General features: G+C 57.8%; 1 protein-coding gene and 1 long non-coding RNA gene across 10 annotated transcripts in view; one reads left to right on the top strand and one right to left on the bottom strand.

Moving 5' to 3' along the window:
• LOC108396060 (uncharacterized) overlaps nt 1-4001 on the bottom strand; it is a 29609-nt gene extending 25608 nt beyond the window's left edge. For all 4 annotated transcript variants that reach the window (XR_012132672.1, XR_012132670.1, XR_012132671.1 and 1 more), the window contains exons 1-2: nt 3750-4001; nt 2812-2961 (exon numbers count right to left, since the gene is read on the bottom strand). This is a non-coding gene — a long non-coding RNA (uncharacterized lncRNA). The remainder of the gene's footprint in view (nt 1-2811; nt 2962-3749) is intronic.
• Nucleotides 4000-27722, top strand: TRIM29 (tripartite motif containing 29). 6 transcript variants are annotated; one of them, XM_073239606.1, is made up of 10 exons: nt 4000-4952; nt 13107-13202; nt 13962-14195; nt 15511-15709; nt 18216-18338; nt 20611-20703; nt 20882-20977; nt 22262-22363; nt 23789-23865; nt 26585-27722. In XM_073239606.1, exons 1-10 carry the CDS (start codon nt 4164-4166, stop codon nt 26645-26647), a joined length of 1872 nt encoding a protein of 623 aa, XP_073095707.1. In that variant the 5' UTR covers nt 4000-4163; the 3' UTR covers nt 26648-27722. The 6 variants fall into 6 exon arrangements, with proteins under 6 accessions (XP_073095707.1, XP_073095708.1, XP_073095709.1 ...); XM_073239607.1 differs by having other exon boundaries at nt 22265-22363; XM_073239608.1 differs by having other exon boundaries at nt 18216-18317.
• The last annotated feature ends 27 nt before the right edge of the window (nt 27723-27749 follow it).

Raw genomic sequence — 27749 nt, forward strand, 5'->3', positions numbered from 1 at the left:
TTGGTGATGGACTCAGGTGTCACCAGGCCACAGCAGTGGGTGGTGGAGGCGCTCCACCTGCTGAATCAAGGGAGGAGGCTTCCAGGAGGGGAACCGCTTTGAGGTGCCTCATGAAAGAAGCCTGGAAGGTGGCTTTGGTTGGCTGGTAGGTGGATGTGGGGGGATGGGCTCAGTGGGGACTGGCAGGCTGGGCATGCCTAGTCTGAAGAGAGGCCTTATGCCCCAGCTCCATAAGGATCCTTTTCTGGAAGCCACACCTGCCAGCTATTCTTACCTCCTAAAACTTGCAAGGGATGGGGTAGCAGCTGCAGCTAGTCACTGCCCACCCTCCCCTGTTATAGGGAGAAATGTTGCATCAAGAAGCTGTGAGCTAGACTGGAGATCAGAATAGGATGGGAGATGAGTGACTGAAGGGGTTCATAGCATCCTTTTCTTTAAAGGACTTTTAAAGAGGTTCCTCTGCTTCCAGGTCCCCCCTCGACCACAGTGGTGGATATGATGGCCTTTGGGGGGTCTCTTGTCAGTTTGCATATGACACATAGGCTCTCTGGGGCACCAGGATATGCCCTTTTGTGCAACTGGATCTGGAGTTGGAAGGAGCCACACCCCAGAAGACAGGGGTTGAATAGAGGTAAGCCATTTGATGGACACAAATGGCAGAGCTGCAGTGAGGGGCCTGGGGGGAGCTCTGGCAGCAGTACTTTGCCCATGGATGGTCCTCACTGGCCCACCCCAGACCTCTGTCCTTGAGGGCAGAAGTCCTTGCCTCTTTCGTTCAGCCCAGGGGCTGGTGGGCATGGGGCAGGGGTGTGAGGGCTACAGCTGGCCCTGGAAGGACAATGCTTCCTTTGGATTCTTCCCCTGAGAAGGTCTTTTCAGTCCTTGGATTCTTGGGACCCCCAGAGACTCTACTGTCCAGGCATTTGGAGGGAGCAGCCCCCCAAGGCAGGGAGGGGACTGGGGCCCCTGCTCATGGGGATCAAAAGACCAGTCAAGCAGCACGGACTGAGAATTCAACCAAATAAATATCTTCTGACTCAACTCAATACCTCTGTCTGGGGAGGGTGGTTCTATGCATGGGAAGTAATCTGGGTTCAGCCTGGTTGGAGAGACAGGACTTTCTCAGCGTGTCCTGGTCTCTCCTTCCTCTGGGCAGCCCAGCCCCTCCCACAGATTTCTTTCATTTGCTGTTCATACCAAATTCAAATAATTGACTCACTGGATGTTTTCCATACACCCACCCGCCTGTGGGATCAGCCCCCTGTTTGGAGCTTGGCACATGGTAGGCTGCTTGAGAAATCTGTGGGGACGAGTAAATAGTTGACAATACTGGGTGATCTGAGCTAACGCCTCTGAGTAGGACAGACAGGGATGTCACAGGGGTGCAGAAGAGGGGGCCGTCCCCGCGGGCCTGGGTCAGAGGGAGAGCCTCCTAGAAGAGACAGATTAGCCTTGTGTTCCATTGCCCAGAAGTCGTGGAACCTGTGTCCTCCCTCAGGGCAAAGGAAAGTGACATTCCCCAGCATCCGTCTGTCTAGCGTCCCTCCTGGAATCAGTTCCCCTACCCCAGTCACCTGCAATCGCCTGTGATGTCCGGGAGCCGCTCACACTGGCTTGGAGGGGCCAATTGTGTCTTTTCCCAACACACTTCCTAAGTTGGTAGCTTGAAGGTGGTCAGGGTGGGAGAAATTGGCAAATGCCACAAAGCAGCGCTTCCTCACCCTGGAAGAGCCAGTTGCTAAACTGTATCAGCCACTCACCTTCTCCCAGCCACGTCTTCTTGCCTTTCTCGGCCCTGCTCTTACCTCTCTCTTTGCCACCTATCTTCCTTCCTCCCTTCTTCCCTTCCTTTTTTTTCAATCGTTTTATGCAATCCACCAGCTAGCTACTCATCCACCCACCCATTAATCTACCCATCACCCACACATGCATTAGCCATTCGGTCATCTGTTTCCCCATTTGGATCCATCTAACTTTTATTTCTTCCATACATCCACTCACCCACCCCTTCACCTATTCTCATCCATCTGTCCACCCATTATCCACCCATTTATCCATTTCCCTACTCTGATCTATCTAACGTTTGTTTCTTCCATACATCCACCCGCCTGCCCACCCACTCACAGGTGTCCCGTCTATGTCAGCCTATTCCCAAGGGCCAGACTCTTTCCCCAGACTTCTAGAAGCAAGGTGCCTGAACTCCAAGGACTAGCAGAGGCCTCCCAGCATGCACCCTGCTTGGCCTCTGTAACCAGAACCCTTTGGTTTTCCGTATCTGCTCCTTTTGCCCTCGCTGCTCTTTAGCCTGTTCTCACAGGGGAGGGGGATGCTCCCAGGGGAAGAGGGGGGCACGTCCCCTGCTAACAGACCAGGACCACACTGCTCTTTCTTTACCTGCTCCTCCATGCCTCATGCAAGAGCCCAGTGGAACCGGGCCTGGCTTTTGGAGAAAGGGTTCCCCACCCCAGAAGGCCCCATAAGCTCTCAGCCAAATTACCAATGAGTTCAAACAGGAGGGGGCTCCTGTGGGGCCTGAGAACGGAGACACCGTCAGGTAAGAGGGAATCCGCATCGCCGAGCCAGCACTCTCCACCCGTAATGCCACCCACACCTCCTTTCAAAGCTCTGGCTGCTTTGGGAACCGAGCTTGTCTCTGCTCTTGTTCCCAGGGGCTGTTATTGCAAAGGATGAGCTGTTCAGCCTGCTGAGCCGAAGGGCGGGGCTTCCGGAGCTTGACCTGGATTCAAGGGGAAGGAAGGGAAGCCCACTTACCTACAGGCAGCCCAGAACCTGCCACCCAGCCTCACCTACCTTCTCCTCTGTCCACGTCCAGCCCAGCCTGCAAGAGGCACAGTCCTTAGTAGGATGGAGGTGTTGGCTTCCCAGGACCATGGCTGTGGGTCGCAATCCAGAAGTGACTGAGTGGCATGTCCTGGCAAAGGGTGGGGGTCCCCAGTGTTCCTACAGGTGGTCAGAGAGGGAGCAGCTGGAGTAGTTTCCTCACATTTCTCCCTGAGGTCTGTATGTACATGACAGACATTCAAACAGCTCATTTCTGAGAATATCTGGGCACCACACTTCACCGGCCTCCTTCTGGAGGCTACTGCCTGTGGCCCAGCCCAGAGAGGGCAGGCAGATTTTTTTCTGAGTCCCATAGAAAACCTACTACAGAGACAGATGAGAGTGAAGTGTTTGGGCCCTGAGGACCCAGCCACCTGGCCTGGCACTGTTTGCACTCCTTCAGCACTATTTTTCTGTCCTTTGGATCCAAGCATGTCCTGACCTGCTCTCATAGAAATAATAGACAGGCCGTCTGCATTTGCTAGGGCTGCTGGAACAGCAGTGACTTTCCGAAGCCCTCTTCCCCTGAGATACTTAGGTGGCTCTAGGACACCCTAGCTGAGGAAGGAACTTTAGCCTCTCAAAGGCCTCAGGTTCAAATTGCAGCCCTGCCACCTGACTTAGGCCAACAGGTTGTCCATCATCCTGTCTGCTAAATAGGAATCATTGAACAGATTGTTGTGAGAATTAAACGAGCTCACATGTTTGGCAAGTCAGGAGGTTTCAATAATCAGTAGCCACTTCACTCTAAATCCTAAAATCCAAACCAAACTGAACCTGTCCTTCCCCTTAAGGTGAGGAACAGGTCCACTGGGGGAAGCCCTCCTCCGCAATCCAGGCTCACAGATTAGAAGGCTATCTGGCTTGTGTGGCCCAGTTAAGAGTCCTCTGTCTTGTGGACACCTCACCTTTGACCCCCAGGATCCCCCAGCTCAGCGAAGCCTGCCCACCGGTGGGGAGTGAGGCTCCCCACTTTCTTGATGAGAAGAAAATGCGTCAGAAAGAAGCAGCCCAACTGGTTGTTGAGCTGTGGAAAATAATTAAACTGGGGGAGAAAAAAACAGTTCTTTTAAAAATCAGGTTAGGTATGAATGTGCAGGGCGTGGCCCTCCTGTATAATAGGCGCTCTGCTGGCGCGGGAGGCTTGCTTGTCCCAGGCCCGTTGTGTCAGGCTTGCGCCTGCTGTCTCTCCTCCCCCTGTTCCCTGCAGGTGTGTCTCTGGCTTCTGGCTGCCTGTTCCACTTCAGCCAGGACGCCCGCCTGAGAGGTCGCCCACGGTGCAGCCCCAGCGAGCCCGAAACACACCAGCCGAGTGACCCGCGATGGAAGCCGCAGATGCTTCCAGGAGCCCCGGGGCCAGCCCGGAGTCCAGGGATGGCCGCAGCCCTCCGCGCACCAACGGCAGCCTGGAGAACGGGGTCAAGGCCGAAGGCAAAGAGGCCAAGACCACCAATGGGCACGGCGGGGAGGCAGCCGAGGGCAAGGGCCTGGTCAGCGCCCTGAAGTCCGGCGAGGGAAAGAGCGCCCTGTTCTCGGGGAACGAGTGGCGGCGGCCCATCATCCAGTTTGTGGAGTCCGTGGATGACAAGAGCTCCAGCTACTTCAGCATGGACTCTGGGGACGGCAAGAGGACACCCTACGCTGGGCTGCAGCTGGGCGCTGCCAAGAAGCCGCCCGTCACCTTTGCCGAGAAGGGGGAGCTGCGCAAGTCCATCTTCTCAGAGGCGCGGAGGCCCGAGCCCGGGGAGGCCCGGCGCAACAGCTACCCGCGGGCCGACACCGGCATCCTGTTGCGCTCCAAGTCGGCCTCCGAGGAGGTCCTGTGCGACTCCTGCATCGGCAACAAGCAGAGGGCCGTCAAGTCCTGCCTCGTGTGCCAGGCCTCCTTCTGCGAGCTGCACCTGAAGCCGCACCTGGAGGGCGCCGCCTTCCGCGACCACCAGTTGCTCGAGCCCATCCGGGACTTCGAGGCCCGCAAGTGCCCCCTGCATGGCAAGACCATGGAGCTCTTCTGCCAGTCGGACCAGACCTGCATCTGCTACCTCTGCATGTTCCAGGAGCACAAGAACCACAGCACGGTGACGGTGGAAGAGGCCAAGGCCGAGAAGGAGGTAATTTGCTGGGGCCCCTCCCTGCCACCCCCACCCTGTCTGATCTTCTCCCCTGGGAGATCCTAGGGCTTGGGGCTCATTCTCTGCTCTCCCTGGCTCTTCGGAAAACATGTGCTGCCCCATCCACTCCCCGAGACTGGGGGTCGGAGGCAATTCCCCAATCCTGTCCAGCCTCAGGAGACGGGGCGTTTCTAGATGAGCAAACAGAGGTTCAGAAAAGACTGGGGGCTTGACAAGGTCAGAAGATAAATCCCAGTCAGATCAGGCAATCAGCACTCCATCCTCTGCTGTGCCTGGCGAGGTTGTTTCTTCATTTTATTTAAGGGTGAGAGAATTCTTCCCACCTGGTTAGGACTGGCCCCCTGGGAAATGAATGCGTCATGGGTGGGGAGGAGGGAATTTGGGGGGCCGCTTTAATGTCTGGCTTTGGAGTTTGCATTCACCATCTGGTGGCTTCTTGCTCCTCTGATCCCTCAGCTGGTCTCTTGACGCCCCCAGTGGCTTCCTTTATCCTCCGCTCAGCTATGCTCTGCGTGCTGTGTGTGTGTGTGTTTGCGTGTGGACAAGCCTGTGCCTGTCGGCGGACACTGCTGGTGAGGACTGAAGCTGGTGTGTGGGTGGGGTGTCCATGTATATGTGTGTGCCTTTCATGTGTGTGTGGGTGTTCATGTATGTGGATGTTTGCATATACTTGCATATGTGATGGGTAAGCATGTTTGCATGAGTTTTGTGTATGTGATTGTGCGTGTTCTGTGAGGAGGAGAGGAGGCGTGTGGAGGCTTGCGAAAGTGGTACACCTGGGGAGGTGTTCTGGGCCAAAGGCATGGCTGTGTCTGCTAAGCCTCGCCCCGCAGGTGCTGGGCCCACTCTCCCTACCCAGCTCCCCAGCTCCCTGCCGTGAGTGGCCTCCCACAGGCGTGAACCTCCTGGTGGTCAATGCAGAGGACCTGACTTTCCTCCAAAGCTTCTGTACCCCTCAGACTGGGGCAGCACAGGACCCCCTCCCTATCCAGCCTTCCTGACCAGGAGTTTGTTGATTAGTCTCTCCCTGCACCCTATGAACCACCCCTGGGCAAGAAGGGATGAGTTAGAGATGGGAACAGACTCACAGATCCTTTACAGAAGCCTCATTTGGCCCAGGAAGGTGTTCCCAGGTCCCCCTGCTCCCCGAACCCCAATCTGACTTTGAGCTTCATACTGTGAGAGGGAGGCCCAGCACGTGGGAGCTTACTTGGGAAATCAAAATGGAACAAGGGCCAAAAATCTTCATCCACGGCAACCAAGCAATTGCAGAGCCTCAGTCTGGGTTCTAGGAGACCTGACTGAGTTCCAGTCCTGCTTTCGGTCTCTAATTAGCCATCAGACTATGGACAAGTCCCTTCCACTCTCTCAGTCTTGGCTTCCTGAGAAGCTGAGGGAAAACACAGGGCTGGACTAGACTGATGGTTTTCAAATTGCCCCATGGGGTGCCCGGATACTGGGAGATGTCTTTGAGGCCTCAGAGATGAGGAAGAGGGCAAATTGGTGCCAAGAAGGCAGGGGCTTCGGGTTCCCACCACAGCTATAGGCAGCACACACCCCTGTTTATCTGTCTTCTGTATAGAGTTTGGCCCCACATTTCATCTGGAACTGGGATATCACCACTTAAGAAAAGCCCAGAGCCCCTGGAGGGCAGGAGGGTCTCAGGCAGCCCTCTCTGGAGGCTCCAGGAACTCGGAGTCCACATCCCAGCACAAGGATGCTGTAGGACTCAAAGACACAGACCTTGAGGGCTCAGGATGTAGGTCAGGAGGCGGAGCTCAGACAGCAACAAGCCTGGGAGCATCCGCCCAGTGACACAGAAGCAGCTGTAGGAAAACCCCCAATTGTAGAGGGTGGAAGGCCAGGCTGCGTGGATTAGCGAGTTCATGGCTCTCCTTGTCCACCCTGCAGAGAGGAAGCACACCAGAGAAAGGAAGAGACCTGTCCAAGCCCAAAGAGATAGAGAGAGAGGTCCCTAAGGTCTCTTCCAATGTTTGAGAGCAGCTCAGGGGCAGGGCCCTAAGCGGTTGGGATTGAGATTATGTGCCCTTTACAGGGGATTGTGGGGGAAAATGTTTTTTCTGGGAGCTTTAGACAGTGTGTGTGTGTGCGTGTGTACAAGCAGCATGGGGTGGGCTGAGCAGACAGGAGACGGAGCTGGAGCAGAGCAGTTTGTCTAGGCTTGGCTCTGCTGAAATGTCAGACTTGGGGGACATTGTCCCAGAGCAGGGTTAGTGGGTTGATGGGTTGTAATGAATAAGCACGTCAGTCCTGGCGTCCTTTGGAGGCATCCCCTGCAGACCCGACGCCAGCCCACACACAGCTTTTTGCAAGAAGCCCTGTCCGGAACCTGTTCTACAGGCCAGTTGGTGAAGGCCCAGGTGAGGTCATCTCACACCTGTCTTGGTTGGTTGCATGAGGCTGTAAATGACGTCCGGAGCTGTGGGTGCTCATCTCCTGGGCCTCAACTCTACTTATGTACTCCAAGCAGAGTCAGTGTTAGAGAAAGGCCACACTTGGTGGGGCCACGTGACAGTCAGTCCTCTGGTGGACCTGAAGTCAGAATGTTTCTAATTCTACTCCTGTGTCAGTAGGGGTCCCACAGATGTTGTCCCTCTGTCTGGCCATTTCCCAGGCTGGATTAGGCTGATGAGATTAAAATGAACATACCCATACTTTCCTGTGTCTCGTGACCTTTCCTTCTGTCTATCCTAAGTCTCTTGCTGCATCCGATCAGGATGGAGGACTCCCCCTGGCTGGTGGCAGCCTGCCTGGCCTCTGCACCCACCGGGGCCCTGCCACCATGGGTTCAGGCTCTGGGCTGGCTGCCTGGCGAGGTGCGTGGAGGAGCTCTCAGCCCTAGCTCTGCCCTGCAGGCATGAGCTCCTGGCTGGGTGGCATAGCCTGACCAGGCCTCAGCTAGTATCCTGAGTCCTTCATGCTCTGTTCACCAATCTCACCGTGGCCCATAGCTTTGCTTCTTATATAACTGCCTCCCATGAAGGCTGAGCTGCCCGGGCTGCTGGGCATTGCAGCCACTGGCCCTCATGCTTTTGGAGCTGTGCTGGTGTGGCGTGAACGGCAGAGCCCTTTGGGCAGACAGCTGTGGCTGGGATTCAGGAAGAGGAGCCAGGCTAAAGGTCTGGGGAGGGGCACTGGGGGTACTGGGACTGCCCTTCCCCGAGGTCTTGGGGAAAACTCCTGGTTGGGGACAAGGTGGGTGAGAAAGGACATGGGTGACCTCTATGGGTGCTGAGGGGGGGCCAGCAAAATAAAAGGTTTACAGACAGTAGGCAGGGAACGAAAGCAGCAGGCAGGCAGCCAGAGACACGCCAGTCTTCGCAGAGCACGTCTACATGCCAGGTGTGTACATGGCTGCTCCTGACAACAGTCCCGTGGGTGGGGGTCACTGCACCTAGTTTACAGATGAAGAAACAAGCTCAGGGATGCCAGGAAACTTGCCCGAAGTTACGGTGTGGGGGTGGTAAAGCTGGGATTCAGACTTTCAGCATGGCCACAGCCAGCCTGCTTCTCTTCATCGCTTAAAACTTGGTTTCCATAGGAGTGACAGGTTCTCCTTGGGGTCACTAAGTCCCGTGGCCCCTAACAGCCTCCTTAGGCCGGAATCGCCTGGTAAGTTGTTCAGACACAGATTCCCAGGCCTTACCTATCTGATTCAGGGGGTTGAAGTTTGAGACCTATATTTTTATTTTTAAGGTTCCCTTAGGGATTCTAATGTGTGGCCAGGTTGGGAATTAGAGTCTCGTTCAACATCACCAGGAAGAAACCGAGGTCCAGGGAGGCGGGTGACTTCCTCAAGGGTCACTGCTGGTGCAGAGATGGCCCGGGGATGCCACCCCATTTCGCCCTTTCCCTGTCCTGACACCTGAGGAAGCAGAAAAAGCAGTAAGCCCCCATCAGGCAGGCTAACACAGGGCTGTTGGACAGCTGGGTGAGTGGAGCTATCTAGCCAGCATTTCAGATTCTTATCCACATAATTACCATTTGTCTGAGAGTACAAATTTGGCAATTAACTGGCTCATTAGGAAAATGTCACAGCCAGAGGCCCATGTGGTTAACTCAGGCCGGGGGAAGATGGCAGCCCCATCTCCCTTTCCTGGGGGCCAGTGCGGGTCCCCAGGTCCAGGTGAATGCTCAGGTGTGTCTGCACCCAGCGGCCCCATCCAGGCCCAGGCACCAGCTGCTGTGCCCCCTCTGCTCTCCGGGAACCTCGGCTCCCCCAGGCCGGGAGGATTTCAAGGCTGGGCGGCCTACACGGGGCCTGTCCCAGGTAGCAGAGCAAAAGGCAACCTGGCAAGTGTGGAAGAAGGGAACAAAGGAGGCATTTAGGATCAGGCCTGGGCAGGGTGGAGGGAATGAAACGGGGAGTAGGAGGAAGTGAGGAGGGAGGGGTAGACGGGGTGGAGCTGTGGGGTGCTGAGGCCCCACCAGGCATCAGGGATTTAATCAGATTTCAAAGGAGGAGGGAGAGAGGGAGAGAGAAAGCTGGGGCTCAAGGGCTGAGGACAGGGTGTGGGGAGGAAAAAGCAGGAGGTGGACTCCCCCAGTTGCACCATCTGTGCGGAGGGGAGTTAAGCTGGCAAGCAGGAAGGGGAAGGGCAGCGTCTGAGGACACTCGGGGGACAGCCTAGAGGTTAAGAGACCACATGATAGCATCAGCGTCCTGCTGGCGCTCGGCTTGGCACCCTCCAGCTGTGACAACTCAGGGAAGCTATGTGACCTTTCCAGGCCTTGGCTTCTGTATCTGTAAAATAGGTTAACAGCAAGTACCTGCACAGGGGGCCTTTGCAAGTTACAGAGGGAATGCCTGGCACATAGTAGGCGATCAATAATACAGTTAGGGTCCCTCCTCTTAGTGTTACAAAAGAATCCAGTATATTTGGAGCCTTCCTATGTGAGATTGTCTCCTCTATCCTGCCTTCTCCAGTGGGGGAAAAATTGCCAAGAGCTAAACATGTTGGATGTATCTGCAGAGGTCCCACCTCAAACCCCCCTCATCCCAGGGGTGAGGAAGGACCAGTCTATCAGCAGAGGTCCCGGTCCAACGTCCCTTCCATGCTCTTACTGTGACCCGCAAGTCTGGTCTTGCAAGGCGCGCTGTGGAAGCAGGGCCACCTCTCAGCCGGTGTCTGACTTCCCCAGTGCCCCGAAGAAAGAAGGAACCCCGTCTCTCCTCCGTCCTGACAATTCTCCTGCCCACTGCTGCAGACAGCGCGTCTCCATGTCCCACCCTGCCCTCACAGTTCCCAGCTCAGCTGCCGCTGCCTCCTCCCCTCCCAGGTCACTGGCCGTCACCTCTGTCTGCTGCCCACCTCCACCTGCCCTTGCCCCCTTCCCGCCCGCACACAGGATGGACTCCCAGGGGCTGAATCCCCCGCCCTGGGCCTGGGCTCTTCCCTCCTCCTCTGGACTTGATATCTTCTTCGTGCCTCTTGGCCTGTGAATTCATGCTCCTCTGGGTGAGACCTTTCCTCGCCTGCAGGCCCTGACCCGTCCTCACCCCCTCCAGCCCCCAGCCCACCCCCTGAGCACCTCTGTGTCCCTCTCCCCTGGCCTTCAACTTCTCTGCCAAAACTTCTACTTGCAGGCAGTCAGCCACTTTATCCCCTTTTTCCTGTGTCTACTCTGCTTTCCCCAATATCCTCCAAGCTCAATTAGTCACAATTTAAGCCTCTATTTTGCACCCTCAGTCTAATGTCTTGACCTCCCAGCCTCTCTACGCACACTCTAATCTGTATCCCGACAGTGTACACACTACACCTGGATCCCAACAGGACAGCATGCCCCGCCCTCACTGCTGAGCCCCTCCAAGCCCTCACCTGGTCACACCTGCCCCGCCCCTCACCCACCTGTGCCCTGCTGGCCTAGTTGCCACACTGCACTCATTCTCCCAAGCCTGGTGTAAGTGACAGCAACCAGGATTGCCTCCCAGTCCAGGAGACACCCTGCACACAGTGATGCCGGGACCACCGGTCAGGGCTTCCTCTGTGTCAGGCACTTTCTGAGAGATTTACTGTCCAGATCCCAGTGTGCCCTGAAACCTCCCAGAGAGACGGGCCTCTTACTCTGTCTGTGAAAGATGGAGCGACTAAGGGGCCAAGAAGTTAGGTAACTTGGGAAGGCCACTTGCCTGCAGATGGTGGTGACTGGGCGCACACCTCTGGACCCCTGGTGCTGAGCTCTGGATGGGCCCCCTCCTGGATCCCCCACGCTCACCCGATGGAAGGGCTGTCCTCTCCCGACCCCAGGCCTGCATGCGTTTTTGTTCTCTGCTCTCCTGTCCATCAGACCTGCTTCTGGGAGAGGTGAGATGGAGTGAGAAACCTGAGTGCCAGATCTTGAGCTGGGTTAGGAAGGCCCAGATGCAGTGGGTCAGCTGCCTCCAGGCCAATCTCAGGAGCTCTCCAGGGATGGGAAAATTGCCCCGCATGCACCCACTGCCCAGCCTTTTGGTCTCTTCCTCATGCCTTGGATCTGTTTACCAGGCTCAGACTTCTCAGGGGCCTTCCAGGCCGCCAGAGCGGCCTCCCTCTGTGCTCTGGGCTCTGCATCATCAGAGAGCCTCAGGACCAAGTGTCCGCCGTCCACAATGGGATCTTGCTTCTTTGCTCTCCCCCTTCCCGCCACTGTGTCTACCAGCAGCTGGCTTCTCCCCAACCATTTTCCAGAGACTTCATCTCCACCCTCCTCTCCTTTCATTCCTCTGCCTTTGACAGACAGTGTCCATCACAGGTGATGACATTTTCTACCTTGTGGGGCTTCCAGCCCATTGCCGGTGGGGCTGATGCTTACAGAGGAGAACTTCCGAGTCTCCTGGCCTGGACCTCCCAGCAGTGTGGGCAGAGGGGGTGCGGGTGGGTCAGGAGCCTCCTCCACTGTCTCCACCAGCTCCCTGGCCCTCCCAAGAAAGCCAGGAAGGGTCTCCCCACTATCAGGCCGCTTCCCCAGGGGTCTGCAGCAGGGAGCCCACCGGCACCCGCCCTGGCCTGGAGGAGTGCTCAGGAGGCGTGAGGCATGGTGACGCCTGTGCCCGGCTCGGACTCCTTGCCCACAGAGCTCATATTCCTGGTGGTCTGGGGCCTCTCATCTAATCTTGTGGGCCCCTCAAAGAGACGGTGGGAGAGTGGGGTGGGACTTGGTGTTCAAAACCCAGCATAATGGGGAGAGTCCGAGGACTCTGCCTGTCAGGTGCAGGCCACCGCCAGTCTTCCAGGTCGGAAGGTGCTTTGAGAGCATCAGCAACGAGCCCTAAGGTGCCACTTGGCTTGGCTGAACTGGAGTGAGTTTCATGCCTGTCCTTTTGTCTCTGTTGTAGCTGCTTTTCAGATGAGAGCATTTCCCCAAATCAGAGGAAAATATTATTCATACTTTGTACATCCATCAGAGCTCACATCCTAGCGCGCTCCTGATAGATCCTCCTCCCAGCCACCCCCAGCCCCAGTACCCCAGGGATTGCTGGAGCCTCTGCTCCTCTCTCATCCACCCTTCACCACTTCACTCACTCGCATCTCTCCTCCCCCAAGGTCTCTGAACAGGGTTCCTATCTTGCCCTGACTGCAGACTGCATTCCCTTTCACATAAACAGGTTTATAGCTGTGCCTGCCCAGACGGAGTCCCCGCCAGCGGCAGCCCAGGCTCCTGCTTGCAACACACGCCCCACATCTTGCCACAGAAATGCTGTGCCGTGTTCCTGAGACAGGACACTCCCTGGGCTGGGCTGAGCCGAGCTGGGCTGGGTCCCCTTTACCCCTAAGCTTGAAAGAGGCAGGAGTTTCCTTCCTTCTCCCTCAGGTCCATTGGAAGGAGTGGGAACCCCATAGATGAGCTTCTCTCCTGCCCACACTGGGTGGGGCAGCCTGGCAGAGGTTTGGCCCTTATAAAGACACGCCTGGGATGTCCAGCCCCAAGAGGCCTGAGTTTACAGTGAGATGGGTGTGACTCGTTGCTGGATCCTTGGTGACTGGCGTGGTGCCTAGATTATCTGAGGTCTGATAAGTGTTGGCCGAATGAAGGGATGAGTGGTGAGCCCTGCCCAAGTTTGCTCTCCGATTCTCCGGTTCTCTTCGACCTCCCCCACCTGACTTCTCCTCCAACCTCACTCCCTCCCTGCAGACAGAGCTGTCACTGCAGAAGGAGCAGCTGCAACTCAAGATCATTGAGATTGAGGATGAAGTTGAGAAGTGGCACAAGGAGAAGGACCGCATCAAGGTGAGCGGCGCCCAGCCCTCTGCCTTGCTGAGCTCTCAGGTACAGCCTGGGTGGAGGCAGGTCTCAGCTCCTGGTCAAGGTCTCAGACCCACATTTGCAACCCACACTCATTCTAGGTTCTCCCACCCGCTTTGGCATTCCCACCCATCCCCTTCTAAGGGTGGGCCAGGCACCCAGGTGGGATCTTGCCCATTATCTGATGCTCATTTTACATCGTCCCAGAAAATAAAGACCTTAAATCTGCCTGTCCTCCAATGTGTCTCCCAGTGCCCTTCAATGTCTGCTCTCCCACCAGACATGTCATTTTTCCTTGACTTGTTCCAGCGTGGTGAGAATTATGTCTGCCAGACTTTGAGTAATTGCAAACCACAGTTGAAATCATTGACTCGTGATGCTGGCTCCACAAACAGCTCGTGATTTCACTTTCTGAATGATGTTTGGTTACAGACGAGGTTTCAGTGCTCACACCATGATTCAGGGGGGGGATCTTCTGGGCCCATAGAGTTGCCCAAGGGTGGAATTACGTCTCCAAGGGGAAGGAGCCATAAGGAAGGATGGACTGCAAACAAACCTGGCCAGCTCTATCTGTAGATGGCATCCCTCAAGGACACCTCTGAGTGAGATTCTTGGCCAAACAGGTTTGCTGGGTTAAGGCAGTAGAAATGCCCTGACTCTGTGCTGGGAACCTAAAGATGCAGCCCGCTAGGGAGGTTTTTAGTTGCTGACCCTCCCTCCTCTCTCCCGTCGCTCTGGACCTAGAGCTTCACCACCAATGAGAAGGCTATCCTGGAGCAGAACTTCCGGGACCTGGTGAGGGATCTGGAGAAGCAGAAGGAGGAAGTGAGGGCTGCCCTGGAGCAGCGGGAGCAGGATGCTGTAGACCAGGTGAAAGTGATCGTGGATGCTCTGGACGAGAGGGCCAAGGCGCTGCAGGAGGACAAGCAGACCAGGGAGCAGATGCACAGCATCAGTGACTCAGTGCTGTTTCTGCAGGTAACACGCAGCTCCTCCACCAGGCAGTCCCTCAGTCCTTTCACCCACTTTTCTAGACCCTCATCCAATTCTCATGGTCCATCCATTTGCCTATACGCCATTCATCATCTGTCTGTTCATCCATCCATCCACCCATCCATCCATCCAAGTTCCACTCCATCTGTCTAGTTTTTCCATCCAAACCATTTCCCCACCTTACTCTAAAGATGGCACGCAACTATCACTTATGCCAACTTCAGTTGTACTAACAATGCCTCAGAACACTCATGCTCTCCCCATTCTACTGGGTTTTGAACACCAAGTCCCACCCCTCTCTCCCACCATCTCTTTGAGGGGCCCACAAGATTAGATTTGTACTAACAGTGCTCCAGGCTCAGTAGCAAAGAGTTCTATTCTGTGATTGATTAGCAATGTCTGCTTTGGGTATGGATCAGAGGTATGGAAGTGATGCATATTTGTTATCCTTGATCTTATCTGTCTATCTGTCTGGTCACCCATCCATCTTTCTGTCTGCTAGAGCCTTTGGGCACTACTGCATGATCAGTACTCTACTAGGTGCTGTGGAGAATAGAGAAGCACAAGACATAGTTTTTGCCCCTAAGGAACTACAATCCAGCTGGGAAGATAAGACGTGCACAATTAGAGAACAATATAGAAGAGTGTGTAATTAACCGATAGACCACGTGGTTCAGGAGATAAGTGCCTGTGGAAGCTCTGAGAGGGGCAAGCAGGCCGGAGTGATCCAAGGCAGCCTTGTGGACGAGGTGGAGCTGGAACTGGGCGCTGAAGGCCCCGAGGATCTGAGAAGGAAGAGGGATTCCCAGTGAGGGGGCAGGGAAGGGGAAGTGCCGAAGGGTGGAGGCAGGACCGAGAGTGGCACATAAAGGTGGAGGTACCACCACGACTTACTCCGAGCACTCTAGTGATCCCTTGTGTTTTCTTTAGTGCTTTTGCTCAAGAAGGCATCACAGCTTGGGTCACCCCCATAAACCCCCATGGGGGAGGCAGATTGCATCAGGTTTAGAGGTAGGAACCATGGAGTCACATATCAGACCACTAGTGCCACTGGTGATGTTAGCATCTAGTGGACTTTAGTCAAATCTTTTCATTTTACAGAAAAAGGAGAGACTAGTGTTCAGTGAGAAAAAGTGGGGCTAGTTAATGACCAGGCTGTTTTAAGAACCCAGCTTTCCTGGCTCCTAGCACTGAGTCTTCTAGCTGGACCGTGAGAGGCCCTGCAGAGAAGGGACCACCCCCCTCCCCCCATGGCTCCAAAAGACACAGGCAATTAATGGCTTCTTTCCTTTCTTGGTAGGAATTTGGTGCATTGATGAGCAATTATTCCCTCCCTCCACCTCTGCCCACCTATCATGTTCTGCTGGAGGGGGAGGGCCTAGGGCAGTCGCTCAGCAACTTCAAGGATGATCTCCTCAATGTGTGCATGCGCCACGTCGAGAAGATGTGCAAAGCAGACCTGAGCCGTAACTTCATTGAGAGGAACCATATAGAGAATGGTAGGTCTCCTCTTGTGGGCGGGCCCCTAGGCCAGGGCATTTTTCTCCCAGGTCAGTTCCTGCTGCCTGATGCAGGCTGGTGTCCAGCCAGCTGGTCCCTCATTTCCAGCTACCCAACCTACCTAAGGTGTTGGGACTAGGATTCAGGAATTATAGACCTGCAATGAACTTGTTGCCGAAGTTAGGCCCTCAGGGCAGGGAGCATCTGGGCATGGGCTGCAGAAAGGCATCTTCTTTGTGGTCATCCATCAAGCTCAGGGATTGGCTTCCTTTAGATCAACATCTGATGGTGGGACCAGTCCAGTAGCTGCTGGGTGCTGACGCTTGGCAAGAGGCAGACTCCAAACCGGTGTCTTTGCAGACTCCAGTAGACGTGACCTACAACTGCTCTGTGGTTGGAGAGAGAACTTGCCTGTCGCCGTGGCTGTGCTAGGAGGTGTTGAGCCCAGAGGCTGGACCTGGCCTGGTGGGCTGGGCTGGGGACAGTGACTCACCTATTTCCTTGAAGTCAGCTTGTCTTCTGGGTCACGCCATCCTCTGCAAAGGCCAACTGAGTCATCTCACAGAAAGCCTCTCAATTGGAGCAAACGACCTCATTAAGTCCTTTCTCACTGGTCCCAGCCCAGTCCCTTTAGGGCCTGAAGCGGGGTGCTTTCCCTGAAAGTCCAGCCCTTGCAGATGCAGCCTGAATAATGCCTTCTGGCCCCAAACACCCAAAGGAAGGGATCCCCATCTTTGGTCTCCAGATGGGGAATGTGATTCTTTGGGGTGCAGAGCTGGGCTTTAGGGGGCTGTCTATATATCTTGGTCCTGGTGACATTACACAGTGTCCTGTGAAATGTAGGGGACATTTGAATCACACCCAAGGACCCTTTGCAGCAGGACAATCATTTGGCTTTAAGCAGCGCTCAGATCCTGATGTCCTCTTCCCAGTGATGGTGGTGATGCTGCTCACGGCGATGGCTCACGGGGACTGAGAGCTCCCTGTGTGCCCACTTTGTGAGAGCTCTTCACTCATGACATCTTCTTTCCCCTGTGGGATGTACTGCATTTCACAGATGAGAAGGTGGAGGCTCGGAGAGGTAGCTTTTCAAAGGGCACACAGCCAAGCAGGGGCTGCCACTGGGCTTCACTCTCTGCTGCTCAGCCACCTGTATCTTCTCATTGGGGAGACTGCGGCTGCTGATGGCTGTGCAGAGGGACAGAGAGGGTGACGACCATGGTCCCTGGGGTACCTTCTCCTCCAACGTCTGGCAAGGCCTATGTGGATGACTTGACTGGGCTTGGGGGGGCCTGTGAGCGTCACAGGGCTCCCCACCTACTGCTGCCCACCTATGGTGCCATTTCTAGGTCATGATTTTGTTGGCTGTGGCCTCTGTGCAGGCAAGGCCCTGTGCCTTGTGCCAGGTGAGCAGGGAGGTGGCCTCCAGGAGCCGGGATGGGTGCTGCTGAGGTCAGCAGCCTGCACCTGTGCCGGGCCCCCTGGGCCCCCAACTTGGAGTTTTGTGGCCATTGCATTGTTATTGGGAGTGTGTCCAGCCGTAGGAGGCACAGGGTGGGTGGCTGGGAAGTCAGACCTCAGAGGGACCACCCTCTTCTCCCCGATGCCAGCCTGTCTACCAGAGCAGGGACTCATTCCCACCCTTCTAGGCCTGGGGGCTGAGAGGCACAGACCACCTTCAGCCTGGGCTTGGGGTGTGAGGAAGGGGGCTGGACCAGGTGCCGTGGAGGGCCTACTGGGTGCTGGGCCCCTGCTAGGTAGGTGCAGGTGGTGGGGATGAAGGAGGAGGGTCTGAGCCTCTCATTCACTCTCTCTGCCAGGGGAGAGGGAGAGAGAAGGTGGAGCAGTAGGAGATGGGCAAGTAGCAGTGAAAGGATAGGGCGGAGGGCGGCTGGGGGCCAGTGAGCATGCAGCCACGGATATGTTTGGGTTTGGGGTCAGCTGGTGGGCAGGGGTTGGGGGTGGCAGTCAGTGCCCCTCCTGAGCAGCTTGCTGCCCTCTGCACGCCTCCACCAAGCCAGCTGGATCCCTGGCTATGAAAACCAATGTTTGGGCCACCATCAGTGGAGCCCGGGAGTGGAGACAAGAGACCAAACCCCCAACCCTGCCCTTTATTGGCCATGTGACACTGGGTGAGTGACTTCACTTACCCATGAGCCTCAATTCCTTATCTGTCAGGTGGGGCTCTCCATAGCAGCCCAAGGGGGGATGTTCATATCAAATAAGAAATGGATATTAGTGGAACCTTATAAACAGCAGTGTGCTGAGCACATGGTCTTACCTACAGGGCGGGTCCAAGGGCGGGCGGGTGGGTCACTGCAGACCCTCTCTCACCCCCCAGAAGCTCAGCAGCTAAGGCTGCACTGGACAGGGTGTTACCTTCTCTGGGGTTGCCTCTCCTGGGACAGAGGGCCATGGGCTGACTCAGCCAAGCCCAGGGATGTGCCCAAGAGACCAGCTCCTCCTCCCCACCTGCCATCTTCTGACCCTACCTCTCTTTCCCAGGAGGCGACCATCGCTTCATGAACAACTACACGAACAGCTTTGGGGGCGAGTGGAGCCCGCCAGATCCCATGAAGAGATACTCCATGTACCTGGCGCCCAAGGGTAGGGGAGAGCGCCCTGCTGGTGAGGGCCATGGCCTGTGGGGAGCCTCAGCTAGTTTCCCCAAGGGCAGAGTGACCTTCCGGGATTTGTCTGGGAGGGTCCTGCCAACACCTGCTGTCCTGGTGGAATCGTTAACCAAAGCTGGTCTGAGAAGTGTCCTGGTTTAGCGAAAATCATCTGCAGCATCTGCCCCTCAAGGCTTCCCCCTGCCCACACCCTTTCCTCTCCTCCGAGAGGGTCTCCCGGTGCTTGTTTTATCAGCTCGCATCCAGCAGGCCCAGGCTGTTGGGCTTCTGCTCGGGTTTTCCTAGCTCTGTGGGAGGACCGGCTCCTCCAGAGCCACTCTGCCCCTCGAGGGCAGGAGACTGGCCACTGGGCCCACTGCCATGCTCCGCTGCATGCCGCCTGACCTCAGCCCTCCCTCTCCCAGCCCTGGAGAGCCCAGACTGCGGGCGACAGCCTGCCGGGGTGGGGTACAGACCAGTGCATGCCTGCCCTTGCCCTGGGGTAGCCTGGCACATTCTTTGGTACCAGCAACAAGCCACAGCAAGGCCCGCTACCTAAGGGTGGGTGTGCCAGCATGGAGGGCTGGGCATGCACCTGGGGGCAGGAGAGGGGGAAAGGCACCTGCGAGGGCACAGAGGCTGGAGAGGGGGCTTTGAGGCCCTGATTCACACAGGCAGATGTACGGGCAAGGGGAGGGCCCAGGGGATTTGGAGAGATGAGCTCAGCGCTGAGGAACCTCCGCTGCCCCACCCAGTTTAGAAACAACACCTGGGCTTCTGGTGGGGGCCTGGTGAGGCAGCCGGGCACCTGGGACCCGCTGCTCCACATTCTTGGTGGGGGCCAGTTCTGCCCCCATCCCTTCCCAGGGTGCTGCCTTTGGGCTCAGTTCTGCGTGAGGGTGTGCGCGCTAAGCCTCCATCCCAGCATTCTCGCCCAGCCCAGTCCCTCGAGGAAGAGACCCCGATGTGGCATCGGGCACCCCACTGGTGCCTGCTTGGCTCCCCTGCTCTGCAGAATATCGGGGGAGTGGGGGCTCCACTGCAGGCCGTGAGGAGGGGGCCAGGAGCAATGGAGGGCAGCGCACAGACCCGCCCAGATGGCACCCCAAGGGCCAGGTGGCCTAGGGCTGGCCGCTGCCCCTCAGTAGCCCCGTCGGGGGAAGAGAGGAGCCGGACTCGCACGTGAGGAGAGCCCCCAGCTGTCACTGAGTCAGGCTGGGGCGTTTGCAGGCGGAGGAAACAGGTTCATCCGGTGGCCCTGCGCCTGCGACCCGGGCCAGGCCGAGGAGGAAATCTGACCCCAGGGAGCTCCCAGGATCAGGAGGAGGCAAGGGAGGACTCAGGGGAGTCAGTGGGGAGACGGGAGACCGGCCACCAGACGGCCCTGCCTGTGGCTGGGGGCCCGGGGCTGCCACTCAGGCAGTGGGACTTCCCAGGGAGGTGGGTTTCCCGGCGTCCTGCGAGAGGGGCCGTGTGCCATGGCCGTGCTGGGTGGAGGGCCGTGGGGCCAGGGGAACCCCAGGCACGAAGGTGTAAAGGGAGAACCAGAGGTGCTGGGCCCGGGACCGGACCGGGAAGGCTGCCAGTGAGGTGGGAGGAGGGAGCTGTTGAGGGATCCTGACGCACATGGGGAGGGTGCCCCATCTGCAAAGAGGGTACGTGGCCCCGCTCTGCCGTCCTTGTGACACTGGGGTGCAATCCTGATGGAGGGACGGCAGCAGTGAGCACCCCTGTGGTGTAGGACTCCCCTGGTTGGTGGGCAGCTGGGAGAGGGCCCTGGGCCCCAGGGTAGTGGGCACCTCCAGGTGGCAAACCTGCACTTGGCGAAGGGCAAAAGGGTTCCTCCCACTGCTGGCATGGCCCTCCTTCCTCACAGGCACCTAGGTGCCCAGCCTTTGGGGTCTCAGTCATGCAGGGACTGGCCCAGGAGGGAAGTGTCAGCTTTTCCAGCCCCTAGTGGTCCTCAAAGCCCCCCAAGCAGGGTGACCCTGTGTCTTTGTCTGTTCAGGACCTTCCAGGTTTACACCTGATGCTCTTGGCATTATTATTGATAGCACTCCTTTCCCTCTCAAAAGTGCCAGGATTTGGACAGGAAGTTAAGTGACTGCTTTATCCTAGACCCAAAGGAGCTGCCCTGGGGTAGGTTCTGGGCCTGACAGGCAGTTAGGGACAGGCAGTGTTGGGGGCAAGGAGTCCTGCCTGACAGTCCTCGGTTCAGAGGCCCCGGGCCCCGAGAGCAGCCAGCGACCCCTTCCTGTGGTGATGGCCCCTCCTTGTCTGCTCTGCAGGTGGGGCCAGGACATCGTACCAGCCGGGGTCCCCCGGCCGCCTCTCCAAGGAGACCAACCAGAAGAACTTCAACAATCTCTATGGCACCAAAGGTAGAGGGCGGGCAGGGCCCACGGGGGCCGAGTGGGCAGCAGAGGGGCATGACTGAAGACACAGCGCTATCCTGGCTGGGACGTGGCCGGGCTGGGGAGATTCACGGAAATGGCCTCTTCCTGCCCACTGTCCCTGGCCGGGCTGCAGAGGTCTGACCCCCTTCCTCTGCCCCACCAGGAAACTACACCTCCCGGGTCTGGGAATACTCCTCCACTATTCAGAACTCTGACGAGCTGCCTGCGGTCCAAGGCAGCTCCTCCTTCTCCCTGAAAGGTGAGCCCTGCCCGCCCCTCCCTGCCTGCCCTGTTACCCACAGAGCGCTGGTCTCTGCCCCTCGCTCGCCAGCTCCTCACCTTGCCGGGGACAGAGCCCTGGCCTGAGCCCCGGGGACCTGCTTCCATCCGTGTCTTTGCTGCCACATCAGCATTTCCTGGGGCCGGCCTCCCCACACCTTGGTCCCTAGAGATGAGCTGCAATGACAGTCCTCAGGGTGGGGATATGCCATTCTAGAATGCTGTGTCCTCATAGCACCCCCCAGCACACCCCTCCGCAGCACCCCAGTGTCCCCCAGAGCCAGGGTCTTGCTGAGCCCCTTTGGGACAGGTGGGACAGGATGACTGATGAGGCTCCCAAGTCTGACTCTGCTCCCCAGAACCCTGTCAAGGCTGAGTGGTCAAAACCTCTTGCCCCTGGGGTTGGGGTCATCCTGACGGGTAGGCCTGAGCCAAAACCCAGCTTACAGCGGGGCCAGGGGCCCTCCCATCGCTCCTGAAGGGCCCTGGCACAGCTGCGGCGGGCTGTGCTGGGAGCAGCTCATCTTCCGGCTCCCAGGGCGTCGGGTCTGGAGGAAGGGCTAAGCAGGTTGGGTGGGCCCAGGGAGAGGCGGGCGAGAGGGCTTGGGTAAGGCAGGCAGACTCTCCAAGCAGTGGCCTCAGAAGGTGGCTTTCTTATCCGGATGTCCCTTCCAGGCTGGGGTCCCAGGGGTCTTGGAATGGTCAGCAGGTGAAGAAGGGAAAATGACCAGAGGGGCCCAGTGTGCAGGAGCCCCAGGGATGCACTCTTCCCAGGCCAGGCCGGGGAATCTCTGGGACTGGCCTTGGCCTGCCTGGCTTCCAGCAGGTCCCTCCTGCTCTCTGGTCCAGCCTGGAACAAAGGCCACCGGTCAGGGAAGGTGGCCACCCCCGGGTGTGATTGGGCACTCCCCGGTTTCTCCCATCAGCCTGCAGAGCCTCCCCTGGCGAAGGCCCTGCCCTAGGAAAGCTCCTCAAATATGCTGAGCCCCAGGGAACAGTGAAGGTGAACAGCGTGTCATCCTCACACCGATCGGCTGGCTGGCAGTGGCCTGGGAGTTGGGGCTCTGGCCAGGGGCTGCCCTGTGTGCAAGGAGAAGCCCCCCCTGTGAGGACTGAGGCCCCCGAACCTGCTCCAGCAGCCCCAGACAGAGGCAGAGAGCACGCTCAGGGCTGCCAGGAGTGGGCAGTGCCCTGTGCTGAGGTGTGCCTCCCTCTGCCCCTCCTGGGACCAGCCCTGTGCTGCTAATGCCTCTCTCTCTCCCAGCAGGCATTAGGAAAGTCCCCTATCAGCTCACCACCTTGGGACAGACCACCACAAAGTTTTCCAAACCGCTGGACGGCAGTGGGCTGTTTAAAAATAATCCTGGTACCTGCTCCTTTCCCCTCCCTCCCTTTTTCTGTCTCACAGCAGGGCAGTGGGACATCCAATGGCGTTCTCTGCCACCTTTGGGGTGTGCTGGTCCCTCCTCCCAGAGGTCCTTGGAAGAAGGATGCATGTCCCCGCCACCATCCCTAGCTCCCCCATCCCCTGGACTTCTGCCTGCTGTGCAAGGCTTCTGTCCCCGACTACCTCCCACCCCATCCCGTCCTCACCTCTCTCATGGCTGGCATGGGATTTTCTTTCTGGGAACTGAGAATGGAGACCTGAATTCCCCCTCTCCCAGTCTCACACACAGGACCCCTGGAACCCTCTCTTTCCAAGGCTGCTCCACTGCTGGATGCAGGGAGAGACCCGGGTTCTCTGTTCTGTCTCTGCCCCTCTGCTAGGTGCCAATCGCAGGAAGGGTCAACCTCGTGGAAGCCTGCAGGTGGTTTCTGGGCCTAGCCAGCCCATCCTCCCTAGAGCAGGCCAGGCCAGGCCCCTAGGCTGCCCCAGTCAGGGACAGGTCCTGTTTATGTCTTCAGCTCCTCCATATCCAGGTCACAGCCTGCTCCTTCCCAGGCACCACTGTGTGTCCCTGCAGGCAGGTGGTGACACTGGGAGTACTTTCACAGCTCTGTGGACCAGAGTTCCTTACAGAGCCTGCTGGGCTGAGGGGAGAGGCAGGGGACGTGGGCCCGGGCAGGCCTGCCTTGGACGGGTGCCGTCAGGCCCAGGCCCAGACAGTGCCCGTGTGCGCTGGGTCTCTTGGGCTTGCTGTCTTAACCCTGGACGGCAGCCACACAGAAATTGCTGCCCGTCTGTGGGCCCCAGGAGGCAGCAGAAACTGGGCAAGAGGAACATGACACTGGCTTTTGGCATCCAGCAGGCCTGGGTTCACATCTTGGCTATTGCTTATTCGCTGTGCGGCTTGGAGCAAACTGCTGAGCTCACAGAAAGGGGATGAGGGTTAATGAGAATTCCCGGCACAGTGGTCAGTGAGGGGCACTGTCCAGGCCGCACTGAAATGAACACCTCCGGGTGGAAATCCTGGCCGTTCATGCTTGGGAAGCAGCTTTCCTGGGGTGCAGGAAGGGGAGGGGTCAGTGGGGTGAGCCTTCAGGGTGGATGGGGAACATCCCCCTCAGAGTGGGGTGATCCTGACCTGGATCTGGGGGCAACACTCCCCTGCTGCCTGGCCCGGCCTATTCCCCCTCCTGTCTGCCTTGATGCCCCCCTTTGGCCAGCCTCCCCCGGATTTTCCACTGCAGCCCCCTGGCTGCTGCATGCCTCCTCAGGGGTGGCTGCACTTGCTAGTGGGCCAGATGGAGCTTGGTGGTGTCTCTGGAGATGGCGTCTGAGTGGCTCCAGCCCCCAGGGGCCCTGACCGGCAGCCTGCGCCCCCACTGACCGGAGCCTCTTGCCTCACAGGCTACCCCTCCCTCATGAGGAGCCAGAGCCCCAAGGCCCAGCCCCAGACTTGGAAGTCGGGCAAGCAGACTTTGCTGGTAAGTGGGGGGCACTGAGTGGGGCTCCCAGCGGCAGCGGGTCCTCAGTTGCCTGGGGCCTGTGGGCAGATGGCCGTGGGGTGGAGGCAGCGGCAGTGGCCTGAATTCCTGCAAATGGCCAGGGGTAGAAAGACCCAGAGCTGATAGGCAGGGGCTGAGTAAGCACACACTTTCTAGGTCTCCGTTTTCTAACGTGTAAAGTGGGCAGCTATGGTTTTTTCATAGGCAAATGGTAGTTGGACACGTATATGTGTTGAATGATGGCTTGATCCCCACCAGCTCTGGGGGTATGAAATACCTGGGGGCAGTTCTGCAGCTCTGACAGCATTGGGGTGATAGCATGGTGACGCAGGGGCTGCAAAATTAGGGAAAGATGCATTTAGGGTTCAGTATTTAATGACCCTTAACCGGGGACATGAAGAGTGGCATCAGAGGGAAGCCCGGCCTCGGGGTCCAGTCCCCTGCTGGCTGTCGGGCCCTGGGCTAGTCAGATACCCTTTTTGGGACTGTGTTTCTTCATCTGTGTAGTGCAGAGTTGAGATGAGGCGGTCCCCTCATACTCTAAAGACCTGACGCATGACTCTGGCCCACGACCTCAGCCATCAGCGGCTGCCCTTCACATGCTGTGCCCTGGAGCCAGGCCCTGCTGAAGGAGTCAGCCAACTGCCCTGGGATGTGGGTGGCAACAGGGGCCCTGCTGGGGACAGGGGCTGGAGCCCCGAGCTCCCTGCTGTCCTTGCATTTGGGGGTCAGAGCCTGGGGAGGTGATCTGCGCTGGGCCACAGAGAGTGCTGGGGCTGGCTTAGTGGAGGGAATCTCCAATCTGCTGGTGAAGGGAGCTAAGTGACCATGTATGTAATTTCTAGCTGGGCCCAGGGGCATTGGGACAGCAAGACGGCAAATAATAGCAGATACATGGAGAGAGAGAAGGTCTCTGTTCCTGCACGTGGTCCTTCCCCTCCCCACCACGTACTCTCCCACCTCCCAGAGCCTGGATCCCAGAAGAGAAGGCTCACTGTCCCCTTGAGACACCTGGAAGGGTGGGGTTCTGGTGTCCCCAGGGGGTACCCAGTCCTGGGAGAATGGAGGCAGGGGCCAGTGTGAGCAGAGGGCTGGCCTGAGAGTCAGGATGGCTGGGGTCTGGCCCCAGTCTCTCACCAGCTTGTGTGTGACTGCGTGTGAGTCCCTCCTTCCTGTGCCTCAGGTGTCCCCTCTGTAACATGAGCGGATGGCCTGGCTGATAGCATAGCCCTTCCAACTTTCCTGCGCTGTGACCCCAAACCAAGGAGGGGATAGGAACGGGTGGGGGAAGCAGGGAGAGCACCCTGCCCAGAGGCTGTGGAGCTCTGCTCCTGCCCACTCACCACTCTGGGCTTTTAGCAAGACAGTGCCATTCACAGACCTGTGATCCATTTTATAGACCCAGCCTTCCGGAAAGGGAGGCATCGGCCACTTCTAGGTCTTTTCACTTCACTTGCTGACTCCTTGGGGGTCCAGGTTGGCCCCTGGGGTTCAGGAGACCTGGTCCAGCTCTGCTCTGCCACCGAGTAGCCATGACTTTGGCTATGTCTTCCCCCTCCCTGGGTCTCCATCTCTTCCATTGTTTAATAGTGGTTTAAACTTTAGCTAAGGACTCAGTCCCCGCATCCCACAGGCTCCCCAGTCTCGCTCTGGACCAGGTGTAGGCAAGGAGCGACTATAGTTACAAGTGTGCAGGCAGGTAAGGCCACGGGCAGGGAACATCCTTGGTGTCGCCTGTCCTGGGGTCCATGGGGTGTGAGGTGGGCTCCGACTCTGACTCAGCTCAGGGACAAAGCTACTTCCAGAGACCCTCTGGGGTCTGAGGATGCTTGTGGGCCAAGCAGCAGCTACAGCACTGTGTCAGCCTGGCGGGCTGTTTCTCGGGGCCCTGGTGAGCAGACGGCGGTGCTGATGTCATGAAACTGCTGCGGGATGTGGTACCCAGAGCTGGTGGGAAAGTTGTGGCAGGCTCTGTCCTGACAGACCCTCCCTGAATCCCAGCAAGGGGCTGAGATGAGTGAGGCGAAGGGGCTGCAGCGGGAAGCCTACAGTCTGTGTTGGGCTGGGGCGGTTGTTTGTTATCCCTGCACCCCCTCTGCCAGGAAGAATTATTTAGAGAGCAGAGGCAGACGCTAGAAGCCCTTGAGACTCAAGAAGTGGTATGGAGACTTGGGTGGGGGGTGTGGGTAGTCAGACTGCTGGGGCTCTAATCCCGGCACCTCTACTTACCAGCTGGGTGACCTCGGGCAAATTGCTTAGCCTCTCTGGGCCTTGATTTGCTCATCTATCAAATGGTATGGTAATAGTAACCCATTTGATTGACAGGTTCAAATGCACGAGTCCATCTGCTTAAAGCCCTCATCCCAGGGCTGTGTGTTTCAGCAGAGCTTGAAGCACTGTATGCGTGGGCTGCAAAGCCCTTCCAGGCCCCAGAGGGAAAGTTTGAGGAGGGCCTGAGGTTCAAGCTCACCAACCAGCTGATGGGAATGAACTCTGAGGGGATATGAACCCAGAGACTGTGATCGAGCGGGGGCTGCCCCTGGTCACAGGGTGGGTAGAGCTGGCAGGTTATGCCCCAAGCCCTGGAATTGTTGGGCTCTGATCACTGCTGCCTCTTGGGGGTGGTTAGGCAAGGGTGAGTCTGGCTCGTAGGTGCAGCAGCTGTCTGCCCTCCTAACTAGTCTTGTTTCCTCTGCAGCCTCACTACCGGACATTCTACGTCAACAAAGGCAACGGGGTGGGATCCAACGAGGCCCCCTGAGCGCAGACTGCTGGACCCAGGCAGCACCGCCCCCGCGCTCCCCAGCTGAGCCTGCCTGCTGTTCCCACAGCTCTTCCCACGGGGTGGGCAGAGCCCAGCCCTGTGTCCTGGCCTCCCCTTCCCCTCTTAGCTACACTCAAGCCAGGCCCCTCTCCTCTCTGTGACCTCTAATGGTGCTCTGAGGCTGTGGTGGGGGTGGGAGACGGGTGGGCTCCTCTCCCCTCCCTCCCTCCCTCCCCCTCCTGGGTGGGATGGTTGGGGCTGGTGGTGGGCTCGCACAGTACCAGCCTGCCTCTCTGGACCTCCCCTGCCGTAACAGGCCTGTTGGCCATTTCTCTGTGGGCCTTCCCCCGTGATGAGCCGGCGGGTGCCTGGCGGAGGCAGCTGCCCATCGTGCATCCCCGCAGGCCCTCCTTCTTCCCGGCAGCCTGGCCCTAGCAGGAGGGGACTGGCATTACGTGCTCTGCTCTGGTCCTAGCTATCAGTGCCCAGGCTGGCAGAGCCTGCGGCCCTTGACCGCCTCCAAGGGAAAGCTCTCTGTGTCTCCGCATCATCAGGACCCACCTTGGGTCTCACCACACCTGCTTTGCATCTGAGGTCCCTGGGGACAGTTAGGCTGTTGGATAATCTTAGCCACAAAACTTTTCTTCTAGCTGCTGAGATAAGCGATTCCCTCAACATGTCACATGAAAACGCCACTGGCCCAGCTGCCCTCAGGGACCCTCATTTACCTGTAGAGCCTCATTGGGTCTGTGATCCTGTGTCCTCCTGGCTACGGGACGTGAGCAGGCTGGTGGAAGCATGGCTGGGCTCGTATCTGCTGGGACCACTTCCAAGGGTACCTTACAACGTGCCCAGCCTCATCCGCCACCCCCGTGACACAGGCCTCCTCTCCCCTCTGCCTGCTGTCCATGTGGCATGTTGCCGTGGGGCCCAGACCAAACCAGCAACAGCAAGGTGGGGTCCACCCGCCTCTCACGGCTCTGGGGAGGCAGCCGGCTTGCCGGGGTAGCGGGGGAAGGGAGGGAGACATCCGGCTTTGGCTTTCCTCACCAAATAAAACTTTGGTCACCCACTTATTTTGTACTGAACAAGTGTTTCC

This window comes from Manis javanica, chromosome 6, assembly GCF_040802235.1.
Source record: "Manis javanica isolate MJ-LG chromosome 6, MJ_LKY, whole genome shotgun sequence".
In the NCBI taxonomy this organism is placed as follows: Eukaryota; Metazoa; Chordata; class Mammalia; order Pholidota; family Manidae; genus Manis; species Manis javanica.